The sequence below is a fragment of the Artemia franciscana genome, unplaced genomic scaffold (genome assembly GCF_032884065.1).
Source record: "Artemia franciscana unplaced genomic scaffold, ASM3288406v1 Scaffold_1510, whole genome shotgun sequence".
In the NCBI taxonomy this organism is placed as follows: domain Eukaryota; kingdom Metazoa; phylum Arthropoda; class Branchiopoda; order Anostraca; family Artemiidae; genus Artemia; species Artemia franciscana.
In genome coordinates, this window is record NW_027062853.1 from 62,387 (window position 1) to 82,343 (window position 19,957).

A 19,957-nucleotide genomic window follows, 5' to 3' on the forward strand; every position below is an offset into this window, starting at 1 on the left:
TGTCTTGTATTTTATTGGAAAAACACCTCAAAATTGCTAGCTTAAAATGAAGTCATATGAGTAAGCTAGAGTTACTTGGGAGGTACTTGATGTTAGAATTCACCGTCTAAGGAATACTTTACAGACCGAAGTATTCAAAGAAAATTATCAGTTATCAAATAAATTGCAAAGAACCAAAACTACCCGATATAGCTCGGCCGCCTTTATATAAGTGTATTATAATCTATTTAGGACGTGTTTTAGAACGCAATTATCGTTAATGTGCTGATTATTTGTCTTGTCACCGTCCCAATGCAAGACTGTATGCAACCAAAAGTCTGAAAAGGATAGAAAATAAAATCTGACTTAGAAAAAAGTAACCATTAAGCATATTCTTATCTACGAAAAAAAAAAAACACAATACAAAGAGAATTTGTATTGAAAAATGTATGAATTTGTATAAAAAAATGCACATTTTCTTTTTCACTGCATACTTGAGCATTATTCACATCCTGAGGATACTTTGAAGCGATGGTCCTTCGGGTCCGTATGGCTTATCACAAAACAACACTGTATCCTTCGCGAAGGTTGGTACCAAGAGTCTGAAAAGGATAGAAAATAAAATCTGACGTAGAAAAAAGTAACCTTTAAGCAAATTCTTATCTACGAAAAAAAAAAAAAAAAAAGAGAATGCTGAGTTCATTTTCTTTCTCAGGGTTCATTTTTTTAATACTAATTTATTTGAGCTGTGAAACAGAAAAGTTTCACAACTACTTTCCCAACTAAATCTCTTTATTTCTCATGATCCAATTTTAACAAACATCTTCCAAAAACTTAGTGTTGTAAAGCAAATTAAAGAGTCTTATTCAAACACAAAATGAGCATATATAAAGCCAATTAATTTTTAAAACTTAAATCAAACAGATATTACTGTGAAAGAATAAATGAAAACAAAAGCGAAAAGAAATTAAGCAGATCTAACATAAAGAAAATACACTGCTATGGCTTAAATCATGAATCATAAAACAAACAGAAATTAAAATAAAAAAACAAATCAGACTTAAAATTAACAGAAATTACTATAATTAAGAGTACAAATATCGCCCTTCTAAACCTTTTAAAGATAAGAACAGGATTTGCACCTTACAAAAAACGATTTTAAATCGAACCACATGAATTTTATTTATCACAACATGCAAAAATATCACAACGTAAATCAAGGTTTAAAAATAAGAGCTACAGTAAATAAAAGTGGGACAATCCCCCTCTTTCTCAGTTATTTACATTTTAATGGAAACGATAGTATTTTCGAAGAGTGTGATTCTAATTTTTCAAAACATTAGCAACAAAAAAAAAAAAAAAAAAAAAAAAAAAAACAATGACGCTAATAATAAAGATTAAATCAAAAACTTAATGAAAACGGACTGATTTTCCAGAATAAAACTGTGTGACTTCCTGGAAGTCTCATTACTATTTACTTTCCAAAGATAAAATGATAAAAGGGAAAGAAAAAGGTTTGTCTATATTAGGGTTAATATTTGAATTGGAATGCGGATTGTGAGTTGAAGGTGTTGTCTCATTGTGTTGCGAGAGCAACACTTTGGTTTAGTCGTGTTTTTTTTTTAGCACCCCGATTTCAGCTTATTCCTGGAAAGTGGTAAGGGTTTAACCTCAGTAGTTTTCACGGAAAACATGGACCTTAGGATTGATGAATATGACTTTGCATTTAGAAAAGCTTCGTAGAACTCTTGCCTGGGGCCGAAAATCTATTCTTTTTAGCCATTTCTGTTCGTGATTTCAGCTGAGTTTATCATTCGGTTTTTTGCACTTGGGATTGCGGTAGAGAAATGGCGTCATATGTGCCCTTAAACTTTAAAAGTTCTCTGATTGCAAAAGAAATTAGAGTTCATCCTTTGCTCCTTTCTAAGTGATGACGTTAGACACGTGGCCTACGACAAAAAAGTCAACTTCTGAACTAAGACAAATTGAATTTTTTTTTGGACAGCAGTCGATAGCTCTTAATGAGCTTTTGAAAGTTTAAAGGAGTTAACAACTTCCAGTAGTAAGGTACACACTGCAACCAAAAATAGGCGGATACAGAAATGGTATCAGATGTGCCTTTTAAATTTTAAAAGTTTTCTCATTGCTAAATAAGTTAGAGTTCATCCTTTAGCTCCTTTCTAAGTGATGACGTTAGAAACTTAGCCTAGGACAAAAAAGTCAACTTTTTAACTATGACAGATAGATTTTTTTTTTCTTGACGACAGTCGATAGCTCTTGATGAACTGATCAAAGCATATGTCATTCATTTTTGGTAGAAAAATTTCTTCATGAGATATACCAGTTGGAAAGTTTAAAGGGGTTGAGAACTTCAGTAAAAAGGTACACACTGAAACCAGAAATAGGCCGATACCATTTGTGAGACATATAGGGAAGTTTTAAGGAACAGTCGGCTGTTAGCTCATGATCATCTTCGGCAATGAGGGGTTTGAAACTTTTGCTAGTTGATCTACCTATAATTTGTTTTCGGTGTATTTGATGGTAAGACCAATTTGGCTCAAGTGGTAAGACATGTGGGGGACCTGGAAGTAATAATTGGCTGCCAGGCTACAATGATCTTCAGCGATAAAGAGTTTGCAGCTTTTGCGAGTTGGTGTACCTAGTATTTATTTTAAGATCCTTACAGATTAACAACTTCAGCGTTTAATCGAAGCAAGGAAACAAAACCAAAGGGTTGCTCTCGCAACACTTTACTCGGCGAAGCTGAACAAAGGTTGGCACAACACCTCACGTTGCCCCTACAACGTAGATCTATTTTTTTTCTATGTTCAATATTTTTATTGTCATTTATTTTTTTCTTTATGGTATTCCTGATTTATTTTTGTTGTAGTTTTTTATTTAAGTGACTGTTTTCGACTATAACTCATTTTGTAGGCATCTTCTGTAAATGCTATATTTTCCGCTGAATCATTGTCATGCAGGTAAATTAGTATGAACATTAAAAGATCTTGAACTTGAAAAGAGAAAATATCTTCAAAATTTCTTGTTTTCAGTGAAGTGCAAACCGAGCTCTAGAGGGGAGGGGGAGGGGATAGCTCTATTCGTTTTTGTGGTAATTTCTGTTCGCTTTAAGCTTGAGTTTATTAATGATTTTAATTTCTGTTGGTTTTAACATTCATCTATTCATCCATAGCTTCTATCTTTATATTTGATGTACTATTCAATTTCTATTTGGTTATACCTTCTTTCGAAAAGATTCCTTTTGGGAACCCGTTAATTTAAATTTATTTATGTTTGTTCTTTAATCACCACAGATTTATACAAGGTAATTAGAGGAATATTTGTAAAGCAAATTCAGTGTTTCTGCTTAGTAAGTAAAAAGTTGGATAGTAATTTAAATTTGGTTATTATTTGAACATTCAGTCAAAATGTTTGATAAGCCACACATTAGCAGAGCTATGAAAAAAAAATAATGAAATTAGGAGTGGATGGGTATGGGACTTGAATTTAAGTTTGAAAATCATCAAGTGTAACAGGTTTTTCTACTCATTTTCAGGCCCCCTAACATCCTTCCTCCTCTTCACAAAATGTCTAGTCCCTTAGCCGAGACAAAGCTTCTTGAAAGTTACAAGCCAATCAAATAAAGTTTCTGGATAATTCCGAGTTTCATACTTCAAGAGCCCGTACCCCAACCAATTATTTTTTTTATGGGCGCCAATTTGGGCGAGCCGAATTAAGCCTCATGACCCATTGACTTGAGGTGATAGGTTCCAAGCTGTCCAAAAAAATACTGAAATGTTTTTTGTTTGTTTCAATTTTTCCTTTAACATAAGCTTCCCGTTAGCCTAAGTACTTATGGATATAAATTTCGAGCGGAAAAAAAAAAAAAAAAAAAAAAAAAAAAAAAATGTTGGCCCCTTTTTAGGGGAGGCTGTAATCCCAACTAAAATTCTTTTTTTTTGGGTCCTTATTCACGAAAAACTAATACTATCAACTCTAGTAATTTCAAGTGGTATTATATGATACAAATACGTACAAAATGTTCTATTCTTCATTTGTCTTTAATATTAATATTTATCTTTAAAAAAAACAATGTTTTTTTTAATTACAGTAAAAAGCATAGTTTAAAACAAATGAAACATAAATCATCTTATTTATAAATGAGACACCCATACTCGTGTAGGCCAAGTTAGAATGTAAAAACACAGCCAGTAGTTAATTGCAAATGTTTTATTTATTAACTACACATTAAATATTTGAACAAACAATCTTATTGTTTACAATAAATTTAATTAAATTTAATTTATTAAATTTAATAAATTTCTTTATTGAAATTCAAAAATACCAAACATGACAAAATATTGAATTATATATTAGTGGCTTGAAAGCACTCTTTACTTTTCGTTGAATACTTGTCGTATTTTATTTGATGCAGTTTATTATTGGCAGTAGTGATTTATGGTATTTAGAGTAAGAGCATCAATCGAAGTACTAGCGCAATCATCCCAATCAATGTGATATCCCTTACATCATAAAATACTTGAGCTCCAAACAGACTGCTGCTTGAAGTGCTTCTTCAAAAGGCACTTTTATTCCACTTTACTTTTTTTTTAAAGCTGATTAACCAGCGTATATTCTGTGGTGCTGGTAATTCCGAACTTTTTAGGAGCCATGTTAAATCAACACAGACCTCACACTTTAGTTTCCTACTTTCTTTGAGAACTACACTAGGTATATTATTCAAATGATTTAATAGTTACCTTGACTCGATAGTATCAAGCCAACCTTGAATATTCTTTTCGTTTGCATGTCGTAGAACACGTTGATAAGAGTTACCAGAAACAATCACTCCTTGTTTCTCACTTGCAAATTCAACAGTAAACCTTAAAGTAATAAATTTTGACATTCAATATCTTTCCAAGAATCACCATTGTAAGTTTATAATTTAATAACACAGTACTTTTTCATAAAGGACAATCACGAGCAGAAAAAAACAAAATAATGGCTTAGGTGAAAATTTTTAAAAGCCACAAGAATCACTAGCACGTAATGAGTTAAAACTCAGTGACAATAAAAGAAGCAAAAAAAAAAATTAAAACAGAAATGAGCTCTTAAAGAACAACAATACAGAATTCAAAACGTCAAAAAACCAGATAGATCAAAAAACTATCAAACAATTCATGATAATGAACTTTGAGGAAGGAGCAACCCGGCTCAATAGTAACTGAAACTCTAAAAAAAAAACGAAATTTTTATACTATCAGATATATAAAAAGAATCAGCTTATTATATTATTTTCAAATACATAAGTTTCATTAAGTTTAGTTTTATCCATAAAAGGCTTTGGGCCTGAGAAAATTTGACCGATTTCCGAAAAGAGGGGGAAACACTCCTCTGATGATATGATTTTAAGGAAAATCACACCATCAGATTCAACGTGTCAAAAACCCCATTGTAAAGGTTTAAAACTCCTATTTGCAAAAATGTGGAATTTTGTATTTTTTGCCAGAAGAAAGATCACAGATGTGCGTTTATTTGTTTTTGTTTTTCTCTAGGGGTGATTGTATTGACCCAGTGGTCCTAGAATATCGTTAGTTGGCTCATTCAAACGGAAATTAAAAGTTCTAGTGCCCTTTTTAAGTGACCAATCAGATTGGAGGGCAAGCCCCTTTTTCCCAAAATCGTCCGATCAAAATTTTGAGTCAACTATTTTATTCATCTTAGTTTAAAAGCCTAATAACTATGCCTTTGGATACATGAACCCCCCCCCCCCACAGGCACAAGGAAAGGTCTTTAAGTTAAAAGAATTACTATTGTTTGCGCATACTATTTGTTATTGGGAAGTATGTATACATTTTCGGGTTGGATTGGGACGAATTTTCTGCTGGGGGTGTTTCAACAGGAAAATTTCCTTGGGAAGAGAAGTCTCCTTCCCTTCCCTTTCCGTCTCAATTCCTTTCTCTTTTCCGTCTCAATTTTACGTGCAGAGTTGTTAAGAATAATTGTCCGGGGTAAATTTTCACCGATTTGAATTGTCCAGAGAATATTTCCATAGGGAGGGGGATTTCCCCGTGTAGGTTGGACCAGATTACCTGGCATTATTTAAAAAAAAACCCATCAGAAATGAAAAAAACAAAACAAAGAAGTTTTTCCACCTTAAAGCTAGAAGCAACATTAAAACTTAAAACGAATAGAAATTATAACATATATGAAGTGGATTAACCCCGCCTCCACACTCGCTCTTTACGCTAAAGTTGAAATTTTGTACCAGCTTTTTGAGAACGACTTCTAAAAGGCAAGGTTCGTTTAATTAGAACAACAAGAAGCTTTACTAAAAGTAAAAGAAAACTTCAGCGTAAAGAGCGACGTGTGGAGGAGAGGGGAATACCCTTCATATACATAATAAATTCTGTTTGTTTTAAGTTTTAATGTTGCTTCTTAATTTCAGTTGAAAAAAAACTTGTTTTTTTATTTAATTTATTTCAGGAAAGACCTTAAGACTTGTTTGTTTTCCATTGTTAGTTCCGTTCCAAAAGTAAAATTACAGATTTTGACTCAACTCAAAGCTAGATTTAAAGATCCCAAATTTGTATCTTTAAATTTCCTGTATGTACATATACCCAACAAGTTGGGACAGTCAATTCATTCATGCCTCTGGGTGATATCCCTTAGCTTATTTTCTAAGGCAGTATTTCCATACGAAATTTCAATTGGCGATGTTTTAGTTGCTCTTATCATAAGTTCTGGTTAAGGTCAACTCCAACAAGGGTCCTTTTGCGGTATAGACAGCGGCCTAGGTGCCCCCACATACCGCAGACTTATTTGGGCAATATTTGTATATGAAAAAGACTGGATCCAACAAGTGCTCTATCACCATATAGGCTGCAGCCAAGAAATGGCTACGAACCAGGGATCAACTCCAAAGTGGTTTTTGTGAAGGAAAACACTTTTCACATTCAGAGTAGGAGAAATGGAGGAAAAAATCACTTCTTCCCTCGGGGCAGTGTGTAGATACACTTTTTCATTTGAGATGCATAATAACTCCCAGAGTGTGTTAGTTCAAATGCTCCTCAAAAATACCAGTATTCGGACCAGAACTGAGACGGTTAAACAAGTCCAAGAGTAATAGAATACGCGAGATGTCCTGTTCCTTACCTCAGCATACCAAGACCCACATCATATAATACAGACAATTAACCATTAGAACTTAAAAGCAATGAAGCATTGTATTAATGAGGTATGATTTCACATTTTCTGTGCACTAGATCAGCGTCTTATTTGAACGCACCAGTGCGACAAGTTTAAGGAACATGACCATATTTCCCATTGACAGATCGACCCCTGTGTATCACAATGCTAATAAAATAGATGCATAATATTTTTTTGCAGCTTCTTTTACAATAACTGTGTTGAATGATTTGAAATGAGTGAGTTGAATGAATTGCCGCTCAATGCAAAAGTTCTCGACAATTTTGAAGTTTTGAGCTCTAAAATAATTTATTAGATACGATTAAAAGAAAAAAAGGACAAAAAGACTATGAGAGTAAAAGGCCATGAAGCTGAGCGGGAGCAATAGGGTTGACCAGGGCTAATATCCTACCAATACATACTTCAAACCACAGGTTTGTTAAATTACAACTCTACTGATTTCAACGGATTTCCAACTCCGCTACCTTAAACTACCCGGAACAGATTTTAATTCCCAGGATCAACTTTAGCAACAAAACAAAACGGTTACTACCTTTTATGACGACTAGGTCTACCATAAAAAATCGCTAAGTTTACGTTTTTTTTTTATTATTATTAAACTTACCAATCAACAGACACAAAAACCGTTCTGCTTTGCGATGGGTAAACAACAGCCTTGTCATCGATAATCTCTCGCATTAAAGGATCCCCCTCGAGTCGCGTTCTCCACGTTGGGTCGAAGACAACACTTACTTCATGCCCGCGACATTTGAAATGTTGATACACCACTTGAACACCCTTGCTGTCAAAGATGTCAAAGATGTTTCTACGCCACCTAGAAGACAAGTTTGTGGGTCTTAAATAAGAAAAGAAAACTTTAAAAGAATACTCCTATTTTTTGGGGCCAAAAAGTATTCATAATTGGATGCACTGTTTTTTTGGCAAAATTATATTTCAAAATTATTGTTTTAGCAATATGAGAGAAAAGAAGACGACAGTATAAAATGCAAAATTAAACATTCGACTGAAGTACTAACTTTTAAGATGTATCGGTGATTTTCAGCAGGACGGACCTCTTTATTGACATTTCAAAGATAAATAAGTCACTATAGTTCACACTCTACAGGATTTCTGATTGACGTGGAGAAAAAGCTGTTTTGAACTAACCAACACCAGCAGATATATAAAACCACAGCGAAGATATAGTATACCGTCAAGCAATTTTGTTTTGAAGATGAGTCACAGCAGTATTAGGGCTATAGAGGAAAGTGACCAGAGCCGGAAATATTGGATTGAGTATTGATTGGCAGAGGTTCGATTGAATTTTAATGGAAATATTTGTATTGGCACACAGGTACCTTTCAAAGCAAAGATAGAAGATTTCAATACTGTATATATGTAAACAATGCATGAGGTGTATTAGCTGATAAAAAGATTAGCCAAGAGATCAGCCACTTGGCAAGATGCGCTTGCGAAACACACAATTAATTTTTACAAAAAAAAAAGACAAATTTTAATTTGATAATTTACATTGTTTTGTATCAAAATCCGAGTATTTGAAATACTGGCTTATCAGACCGTTCGTGAATGTTTTCATCGACACGCTAAAAACTTAAAATAGTTGAAAAGTTTGTTTGGATGCCTATCCCATGAGTAGGCCAGAATGACGCTACTCAACGACGCAAGTTTTCTATCTATGTTGATAAAAAGTTAGCCATGTGGCTGTACAGTGGATTTATGCTTTGCTTGGCAATAGAATACCTGGGATTCGATTCCAGCTGCCGCAAGGCTGGTCAACAGGCTAGCTCTCTGTCCCTGTAAAAAATACCTAGCAACAACTGAAATGAAGATTCGACACCCTACGTGCCATCAATGGATCTGATATTCATCCATAGTCCTATGATAAGAAGATGTAAAATGAATAGCAACACAACAAAGCTTAAAACAGGATTAATATCTGGCCTATCTGTTCAGGAGTGAAAAATTTAAACCCACATTCCCAAGCATACATAAAGAGCAGACAAATTGAGCAGAAGGGTACTTAAAATACCCCCCCCCCCCCCCTTGGATGAATCAGAAGGAACGTGAACTCATGAGTCCAAGATATATGTAGCTTTTGAAGACAACAACAAAATCAGCAGATTTTAATTTTTATGAAATGGGTGAGGGGGTCACTACTGTAACGTCCACTATTTACTAACACTCTCTACCTCTACCCATGTTACTGGATCATAATATTTAATTCTGGCAGCATAAACTTCATTTTTTTTTTTTTTTTTTTCATCATTTTGTAACTTTCCTGCATAGTCGTGGAAATTGCTGAAAATAGTTGAAAGCTAAATATTTTCACAATGAAAGCCAAACATTTAGTTTAGCAAAATATAGCTGGATGTCAGCTACAAAAGGCGCTTAAAGCGATCTGTTAGCAATATCTTTTACTAAATCTGTAGGAAGAATCACTTGGCACAATTTGTAAACTGACATAAGAAAAGACTGAATAAATTTCTTACCTGATTAAAAATAACGGTAAGATTGGCCATATATTTAGTTAGAGTAATGTGACATTTTAATGAATTAAAAAGTTTAAAGGTGGCCATATTCGTATTTCCTAGTGAAAATGCAGCAAAGAAAACGAAACAATTAAGGTTTATCATTCCTCTTTCGATTTGCCTTGTAAAATTTCTGGAAGCTTGTATTTCTTTGTACTATAGAGATACCATTCGATAGCGAAGACTGTGTTCTTGAATACGTCATCTGATTTTCTTTTTTTTCATCATTTTTTATAACTATGCAAAAACGCTGTAAGTGCTTTGAAAAAGTAGGGTCTCTTTAAAAATCTTGCATTTCTTTATCTTCGATCAAAATAAAAAAAAAATATATACACCGCTGCATTCAGTCCTTTCTGATCTATGTACTTACGAGGTCAAAATTACAATATTGCTTAAATTTGTCTTTAAAAAAGCAGTTTCAAGTTCTAAAAAAAAACAGAAAGACAAGAATATTCAAATTATCTCAGAGAGGTGCTGAATTCCTGTCAGAAATAATTCTGACAGGTGCTGAATTCCGGTTTATCGTCAGGAGATTCAATGCAGTGGGTGATTTTGGGAAGAGAACAAATACGACTGGGTGTACGCAGAATAGCTTTTGTGTTTCTTTTCCGGCCGTGTCCACTATTGTTAAGAGCTTTTAAAACATAATGGGAACAAGAAAGCAGCAGCACTGAATAAAAGCAGAAAGCTGGGACAGTTCCGAAGGTAAGTTGATTTCCTTCTATATTTTTTTACAGTTATGAACGTAGTAATCGTATTATTTAGTCTATCTTGTTGAAGGTCAATCCAATTAGGAATTAAATAAAAAGGGGAATCCCCACTGAAAGTATTTTTACTGAAAGGGAAGGACATAAAACGATAAGAATAATTCCTTGCTGTTCATGCTAATGATTTTTAGTTAAAAAAAAAGCGTCTTGTTAGTATAAACATCCCCTATGTTTTAGGATACGTTTTCAAGAATTGGGACAAAAATTTAAACTGCTTGAGGAGCAAGCCTAATATAAGGATTACATTAAGGACTAATTTTTGTTCATCTTAAATTTTAATATTGCTCAATATTTCAGTTTAAAAAACTAATTTAAAACAAGAGCTAAGAGCTCATATGGCACTTGTGACGAGGCAAGAAGAGCTAATAGCCAAGAGCTCATATGCTATGAGCTCTAAAAAAAAATTCTAAGAATCAATAGATTGATTTAAAAGGAAAATCAGAGGCTTAATGCCGATCAGGATTTAAAATAAGAGCTCTGAGTCACGGTATCCTTCTAAATATCAAAATTCATTAAGATCCGATCACCCACTTGTAAAATACCGCATTTTTTCTAATTTTTCCTCTCCCTTTAGCCCCCCAGATGGTCGAATCTGGGAAAACGACTATCAAGTCAATTTGTGCAGCTCCCTGACACGCCTACCTATTTTCATCGTCCTAGCACGTCCAGAAGCACCAAACTCGCCAGTTCCAACTAACTCGAGTTCCATACAAAATCTGTTTGCTACAATTGTTATGCATATTGTATTCTTATCATGCTTCCTTCTCAAACATGTTTCCTTCTTAACTCGTAAGTTAAAAATACCTCATTTTTCTAATCTTTCAGAATCAACCCTCGCCCCCACTCCCCCAAAGAGAGCGGATCCGTCCCGGTTATGTCAATCACGTATCTAGGACTTGTACTTATTTTTCCTACAAAGTTTCATCCCGATCACTCCACTCTAAGCGTTTTCAAAATTTTAGGTCAATCCCTCAATTCCTCCCAATGTCATCGGATCCAGTCAAGATTAAAAATGAGAGCTCTGAGACACGATATACTTCCAAACTTCAAATTTCATTAAGATCCGATCACTCCTTCGTAAGTTAAATATACCTCATTTTTCTAATTTGTGCAGAATTAACCCTGCCCAACTCCCCCAAAGAGAACAGATCCGTTGCGTTTATATCAATCACGTATCTAGGACTTGTGCCTATTTTCCCAACAAGTTTCATCCCGATCCCTCCACTCTAAGCGTTTTCCAAGATTTTAACCCCCTCCCCTCAATTCCCCCCAATGTCACGAGATCCAGTCGGGATTTAAAATAAGAGCTCTGAGACACGATATCCTTCCAAATTTCATTGAGATCCGATCACTCCTTCGTAAGTTACAAATACCTCATTCTTTCTATATTTTCAAAATTAACCCTAGCCCCCCCCCCCAGCTCCCCAAAACAGAGAGGATCCATTCCAGTTATGTCAATTATGTATCTAGGACTTGTGCTTATTTTTCCCACCAAGTTTCATCCCGATCCCTCCACTCTAAGTGTTTTCCAAGTTTTAGGTTTCCCCCTCCCAACTCCCCACCCCCGTCACCAGATCCGGTCGGGATTTAAAATAACAGCTCTAAGACACGATATCCTTCTAAACATCAAATTTCATTGAGATCCGATCACCCGTTCGTAAATTGAAAATACCTCATTTTTTCTAATTTTTAAGAATTACTCCCCCCCAACTACCCCAAAGAGAGCTAATCAGTTCCTATTATGTCAAACATGTATCTGGGACTTGCGCTTATTTTCCCCATCAAGTTTCATCCCGATCCCTCCACTCCAAGTGTTTTCCAAGATTTTAGGTTTCCCCCTCCAACTCCCCCCAATGTCATTAGATCCGGTCGGGGTTTAAAATAAGAGCTCTGAGACACAATATCATTCCAAACCTCAAATTTCATTAAGATCCAATCACCCGCTCATAAGTTAAAAATACTTCATTTTTTCTATTATGTCCGAATTAACCGGCCCCCCACTCCCCCCCCCAGATTGTCAAATAGGGAAAACGACTATTTCTAATTTAATCTGGTCCGGTCCCTGATACGCTTGCCAAATTTCATCGTCCTAGCTTACCTGGAAGTGCCTAAAGTAGCAAAACCAGAACTTTAGGTTTCCCCCCTCCAACTCCCCCAATGTAATCAGATCTGGTCGGGATTTAAAATAAGAGCTCTGAGACACAATATCATTCCAAAAATCAAATTTCATTAAGATCCAATTACCCGCTCATAAGTTAAAAATACTTCATTTTTTCTTTTTTTGCAAATTAAACGGCCCCCCACTCCCTCCCCAGATGGTCAAATCGGGAAAACGACTATTTCTAATTTAATCTGGTCCGGTCCCTGATACGCTTGCCAAATTTCATCGTCCTAGCTTACCTGGAAGTGCCTAAAGTAGCAAAACCAGAACTTTAGGTTTCCCCCCTCCAACTCCCCCAATGTAATCAGATCTGGTCGGGATTTAAAATAAGAGCTCCGAGACACAATATCATTCCAAAAATCAAATTTGATTAAGATCCAATTACCCGCTCATAAGTTAAAAATACTTCATTTTTTCTATTTTTTGCGAATTAACCGGCCCCCCACTCCCTCCCCAGATGGTCAAATCGGGAAAACGACTATTTCTAATTTAATCTGGCCCGGTCCCTGATACGCTTGCCAAATTTCATCGTCCTAGCTTACCTGGAAGCGCCTAAAGTAGCAAAACCGGGACCGACAGACAGATAGACCGACAGAATTGGCGATTGCTATATGTCACTTGGTTAATACCAAGTGTCATAACAAATTAATTTCTTGTCATTTTTCCAAATAATGTTAGGAAATGTGCAACCTCTTTTTGGAAACCTCTCTCTAAGAGGGGAGGGGTTTCCTTTGAGCCCCCCTCCCTATTAAAACCCCTATTAAAGTAAATTCCAAATAAATTTTCCCCTGAAAACTTCCTGCGTACAATTACACCTGGTATATTATCTGTAACATAACTTTCATATGAGAAAATTCGTTTGCAAATCATGCCAGAAATTCTGCTCCGTGGAGGATTATATGTATTCGATTTAAGATTTCACTAAGACGGCAGGGGATGGGTACAAGCCCCATAAGCCGACTTATTTGAGTCTCTTAGTTGGACAGTTAGATACTAAATTAGCAACAATAGCAAATTATAATAACTTTTTTTTTGTACATTCGGACATTTTGCACAAGATAATCTTTTTATGTCAGGGACTTGGTTCCAAATTAAGGTACCATACAATAAGGATACTTCTTCAACAGTTAGAAAAGTCGTACATAGAACGATGTTATTCACCCGAAAGCATTTTCTGATATACTTACTCTATTGGTCATGTGCGTGATCAGTTCGAAAAACTTCTGAGCGTACCAATGACAGGCCTACTAAATTATTTTTGAAATCAATTTAGATCAATTTGATAGTTCTTTCAGGCAATTTTTATTTTGTTTTACAGATATGCTAAAAGGGAAAATATTCCCAAACCTGACATTTCAGTAGAGGGAGGACTATATGGTCAACTAGACAATGATGGCCAGCAAAAACTAGATCAGATTATAGCCATGCAACAAGAAGCATCTTTTCATGGTTTAAAGGTCATTGAAGGGCCAGGAAAACTTAGTGAAGATGAAGGATTTAAAGAACTACTTAATGAAAATTACATAGTCAACGTTTTTCATTTTGCTACCAATCTCCTCGAGATAAATGACCACTAGTAAGTTATTTCCAAGTTCCAAGACAGTTAGCCTTCTCTGAGGGACAAAAAATATATTGGAAATTTGTTGTTTTTGGTAACATATATATTCTAGCACTTACGAAAAAAAGATTCTTAGTTGGCAAACTGGGGCTTTGAAGCCTTTTTATTATCTCTCTAAACTCGATTCGCTTTGGTCAGTTTCTCTTACCTAATACCCCCACATGAGAATTTTTCAGTGTTTTCTCCTTATTTTGTGTGTGTGTGTCATGGGGGGGGGGGGTCTATAACCTATACGTTTTGCATTGTTCCAAAATTTGTTTTTCAAATTCTCACATTTGTAGTTTTATTATGCATACACAGACTAGCACAGTTAGAAAAAGATATATCTGACACAACACAAGTCACGATGCTTCACCTTTTTGTCATCTCCCTCCGATCTTTAAACGTATCCAGTTACAGCCCCCCTCTCTTTGCTTCTCCTACTACACTCAGCAGCTCAGGGCGTCCATTCTTGCACGCTTGCTATTTTAGTGTTATATTTCCTGTATTTAACTAATTTTTCTGTAGTCTGTAATTTGGAGAGTTTCATCTTACATTCAATGGCGTCTAATTTTGACGCCTCTGAGGATCTATTACCCTGCATAGATTACCCCCTCCACAGAAAAAAAAAGTTTGAGCGGTTTAGCGGTACTAGAGGTTTAGTCTTCTTATATTTTTTTTAGCTGCGAAAAAGGATATCCTGGACGACCAAAAATTCAAAGAACGACAAGCGTTGGCCTCACTCTTCGTGTTTACTATGAATGCACTGGAACATAGTGTAGGGAAAAATTTATTTTAACAAATGAATCAGAACCCCTACATGTAAAGGTTCAAATTAGTCAGCATCTGTGTACAAGTGATGAAAAAGGGGATAAATTGTACATTCCCAAAATGGTAGAAAAAAAACTAGCTGAAAATTTAAACACAAAAGCAGTGTGGGCAGCAATTTCATCTGGGATGGGCCAGTTTCAACTTGAAGAAGTTTTTAGACTGATGGATCTACCAGCAGTATCTCAAAAGATTTTAAAGAACAGAAACATTGTATTTCTTACCAGGACAGGTAAGAAATACATTTTGATATCTGCTATGTATCAAACACTTAGAATGGAGGAATTGGGACGTAACTTGGTTGGAAGTCCTAGATGCGTGATTGAAATAACCGGAATGGATCCGCTCTCTTAGGGGAGTTGGGGGGGGGGGGGGGTTAATTTGGAAAAGTTAGAAAAAATGAGGTATTTTTAACTTACGAATGAGTGATAGGATCTTAATGAAATTTGATATTTAGAAGGACCTCGTAACTCAGACATCTTATTTTGAATCACGACCGGATCCGGTGTCATTGGGAGGAGTTGGGGGGACTGGAAATATTGGAAAACGCTTAGAGTGGAGAGATCGGAATGAAACTTGATGGATAGAATAAGCAAATGTCGTACATACATGATTGACGTAACCGGACAGGATCCGCTCTCCTTGGGGGAGCTAGGGGGTTAGGGAGTTAGAAGTCGATCGGAATTGGGACATGGATTCTTACTTTGGCTTAAAAAGCAAATTATGAAGGAGGTAGCAACCCCCCTGATATACGTAATAGTTTCTATTATTTTTAAGTTTTAATGATGTTCCTTACTTTCAGTTGAAAAAAAACTTTTTGTATTTAATTTGTGACCGTTTACATTGTACTTATCACAAGATATAAATTTCTATGAAATTCGTTTAGAGGTAAATAAAAACCAGAGAACAATTATTCTTATAGAAATAAAACATATGCTCTTTTTTTAACCCTGATGTTGTATTAATTGTATCTCGAGTATTAGGTACAGGTTATTTCTGGGAATTCTTCTTATTTATTTATTTTAGTATACATATATAATTATAACCAGCAGAGTTTTATGTCTGCACGCTACTCTAACTCTAGTTAATTCTCCAAACTCTGTTTAACCCGGTTACATAAGAATGATATTAATCACTTCCCAATTTATGTTTGTGTATTCATTTGAAAAAAAAATTACGTGTGGTAATTCTACGGTTGTGCTATAAAGGTTAAAATTTTTCTCGCGGTAAAGTTGATTGATAAATGTTATAAATTAGTAAAATTTAGATAAGATGCTAGCAATAATTTGGGTAGTTTGATTATTGAGTCTATGTAGGTTGTCCTTTTTACTTCTATTTTTACGCATCTGAAATGATAATTTTACACATTCTTTTGATCATTAACAAAGTTGTAATCAAATGTCACTCCGAAGAGTCTATCTAAGCACCAAGCTATACCTATTTCTGTTGACGCCGCGTGGAATACAATTTTGTAACTGAAATCGAAACCTATTGATTTAAATGGGATTAGTAAGATCCCGTATTTTTTTTTCTAATTGATTGTTTTTTTTAACCTAGTAGTAGTAGATCCATTGCCCATTTAGTAGGCTAGAAAAAATCTACCTATGAGTACTGGAAACTTTTAAAAAGTTTGATCAGCACTTCCTAGCAGAATTTATTAGTTTTGTGCAAGAGGAATTAAATACCTCAATGTGCATAACATAAAATAAATTGTGGGTTCCAAGCCCTTGCTCAAGTGCTTATTTGTCCTAATTACCGAAGAAGGAAAACAGTGTCTTTTTTCAAAAAGAATACTTACCTTTAACACATCATATATATAAATACGTATAGAAATAATAGTCTACTTACGAATATCGATATCCTACATTAGCCCCATCAATGGTCACATGACGTAATGTAGCCTCATTAACGGTCACTTGAGGTAACCGATTTGCATGGGAAATCTGGAATGTCGTACCCTATAAAACAAGAAATGTTTAAATTAGTACATACTCTACATCATTGCACAGTATACTTAATTTCAATATAATTTTCAAAAAGTTACCTTAAAACTCTCTTTACTCCTTTATGTGCCCACTCCTACTTTTATCTGGGACTAGTTTAGGCAGTCAAGTAGTCGTATCTCACAGTTATATCCTCTAAGCTACATCTCCTAGAACTTCAACCATTTTATCCATATCCTAAATTCCATATCTCTTGTTATTAATGCTAGAAATAAAAATCACCATCTAATAGTGTCTAGGGTTAATTTTAAGGCTGAAACGTCAGAAGGGTAACTACCTCTCAGGAAGTTATGATGTTGGTAGACTCCAGGATGAGAATTTGAGAGAAACTTTCCAGGAACAGTTGAATACTAAACTAGAGATTTTAAAAACTATGGATGTATAAGAAAGGTGGAATTATTATATGAAAACAATTTGTGAAGTTGCCGATGGTGTTTTAAGGAAGAAAGTTAGAAGCGCCGCTAGGAATATTGGTGAAAAACTTTCTGTTTAATAGAAAGGAAAAGGGCCTTGTACAAGAATTATCTGAGTGATAGATCATATGAAAGCAAAAGGAATGCAAAGAAAGGGGAGAAAGCATTTAAATATGAACTAAGGAGATGTGAATTGGAAGCCATGGATAAAATTGCCGAGGATGTGGAAGATGCAGCTAGACGTTATAATAGTAAAATATTATCCTGGCATGTTAATAAATTGAGAATTAGTAGTCAATCCACATTTGTCCCAGTTAAAGATAGGATAGGGGTCACAATTAGTGATAAGAAAAGAGTTAAAGAGAAATGGGCAGAGCATTTGAGAATGTGCTAAACCAAGACACAGTTGCAGGAAAAGATACAGAAGAAAACAAAAAGTTTGTTATACCTTGGATGTGAAGGAAGATTTGTTTTGTGAGGAAGAATTAGCGACAGAACTAAAAGGATTAAAAAATAATAAGGATCCAGGTGCTGATAATGTGGTATATGAGTTTCTCAAATACGGTGGCTCTGAGGTTATAAATAAGATTATGAATATGATTTTTGAAAAAGGGGAAGTATGTAGCAATTTTAGGGAAACCCTAATTTAACCACTGGATAAAGAAGTTGAAAAGAATGAGTGTGGTAATTATCGAGGCATTAGCCTGGTCTCTGTAGGTAGCAGATTATTAAGAAATAAAATACTTTTATACTGAGAGATATTGTAGACAAAATTATAAGAGAAGAACAGAGCAGCTTTAGAAAAGGTAGAGGATTTATTGACCAATTTTCAATCTTGGTTAATAATTGCGAGGTGCCTGAGTTATCAAACATCTTTAGTCCTTAGTTTTATAGATTATGAGCAAGGATTCAATTCTGTTGATTGAAGAGCTTTAGCGAAGGTCTTATCCTTGTATGGTATACCAGACAAATACATTAAAGTGATTAGTGCGTTGTATAAGAATACCACTGCTGCGATTAAGTTAGAAAATGAGGCTAGCAGTTGGTTCCGTATTAAATCAGGAGTTAAGCAGAGTTGTGTTCTATCCCCTTTACATGCTGATGATTTAAGCAGCCTCTATGAACGTGTGAGCAAAATGAATGAACTTTTAGGGGTGTTGCAAGTTCAGGGTGTTGCAAGTTTTGCTAGGTTAGCTTGAAAATTAATGTTAAGAAGACTAAGTCGGAAAGGCTAGGAAAAAGTGAAAATGAAAAGGTGCCATTGGGTAACTAAAAGATTGATCAGGTGGACAGCTTCACTTACCTTGGTAGCATTATTAGTAAAGACGATGGGAGCAGTGAAGATGTTAAAAGTAGAAAAGCCAATGGTTAGGGCGTTTCTTTACAGTTAAAAAAAGTTTGGAAGAATAGGAAGATAAGTCTGCAAACCAAGATTAGAACATTGGAAGCTACAGTGATGACAGTGGTCAAAAATGGTTCTGAATCATGGACACTCTGAAAAGCGGACGAAAATTTGAAAGATGTTTTTCCGGAAAATTGCCTACGGATTGTTCTGGGAACCCAGCTGACTGACAGTGTTTCAAACAGTAGGCTGTACGAAAAGTATGGTTCAATCTCACTTTCTAGGGCGACAACGAATGAAAGATTGAGAAGGCTAGGGCACGTTTTATGGATGTAGGACAACAGATTGCAGAAGATTGTCCTTTTCAGCCAACCGTTTAGGGCTAAACAGAAAGCAGGTCGTCCGCGGTTGGGGTGAGAGGATGTCATAAAGAAAGATTCAAGAGAAATGGTAACTTTCTGGGAGGGGATAAAGAGGGAGGCTTTAATAGCGACGAAGACCACACTGTCTTTCCATAACAAACAAATACAACGTAGAGACAAGAGGGAATTTTTTTTTAAAGACAATGGAAATTATTTATGTAGATATTTCGGCCCTATGTCCAAGGGCCGCCTTCAGCACAATACAAGAATAAGAGAGAAACTATCTATTAATATATATTATATATATATATATATTATATATTATATATATTATATATATATATATAATATATATATATATATATATATAATATATATATATATATATATATAATATATATAAATATATAATATATAAATATATATATATTACTATATATTATATATATATATAATATATATATATATATATATATAAATATATATATTATATATTAATATAAATATATATATATATATATATATATATATATATATATATAATAAATATATAATATAATAATATATATATATATATATATATGTATATATATATATATATATATATATATATATATATATATATATATATATATATATATTTAATATATATATATATATATAAATAGAACTAACATCAAATTGTGAGAATTAAAAACTGAATAGTTAAAAATACTTATTGTAACATTTTTTAAAAAAATAGCCCTAGCATCCTTACTTCAGCGAAGT

General features: G+C 34.5%; 1 protein-coding gene across 1 annotated transcript; it reads right to left on the bottom strand.

The window, feature by feature from the left end:
- Positions 1-400: 400 nt before the first annotated feature.
- On the bottom strand, positions 401-17,027 carry LOC136042582 (probable ribonuclease ZC3H12D; the record flags this gene model as incomplete). Its single annotated transcript, XM_065727541.1, is given in 4 exon segments — positions 401-581; positions 4,740-4,862; positions 7,793-8,002; positions 16,918-17,027. Coding segments are annotated over 4 exon segments (540 nt in total), but the record flags the coding sequence as incomplete, so codon positions are not given.
- Between the last annotated feature and the right edge of the window lie 2,930 nt (positions 17,028-19,957).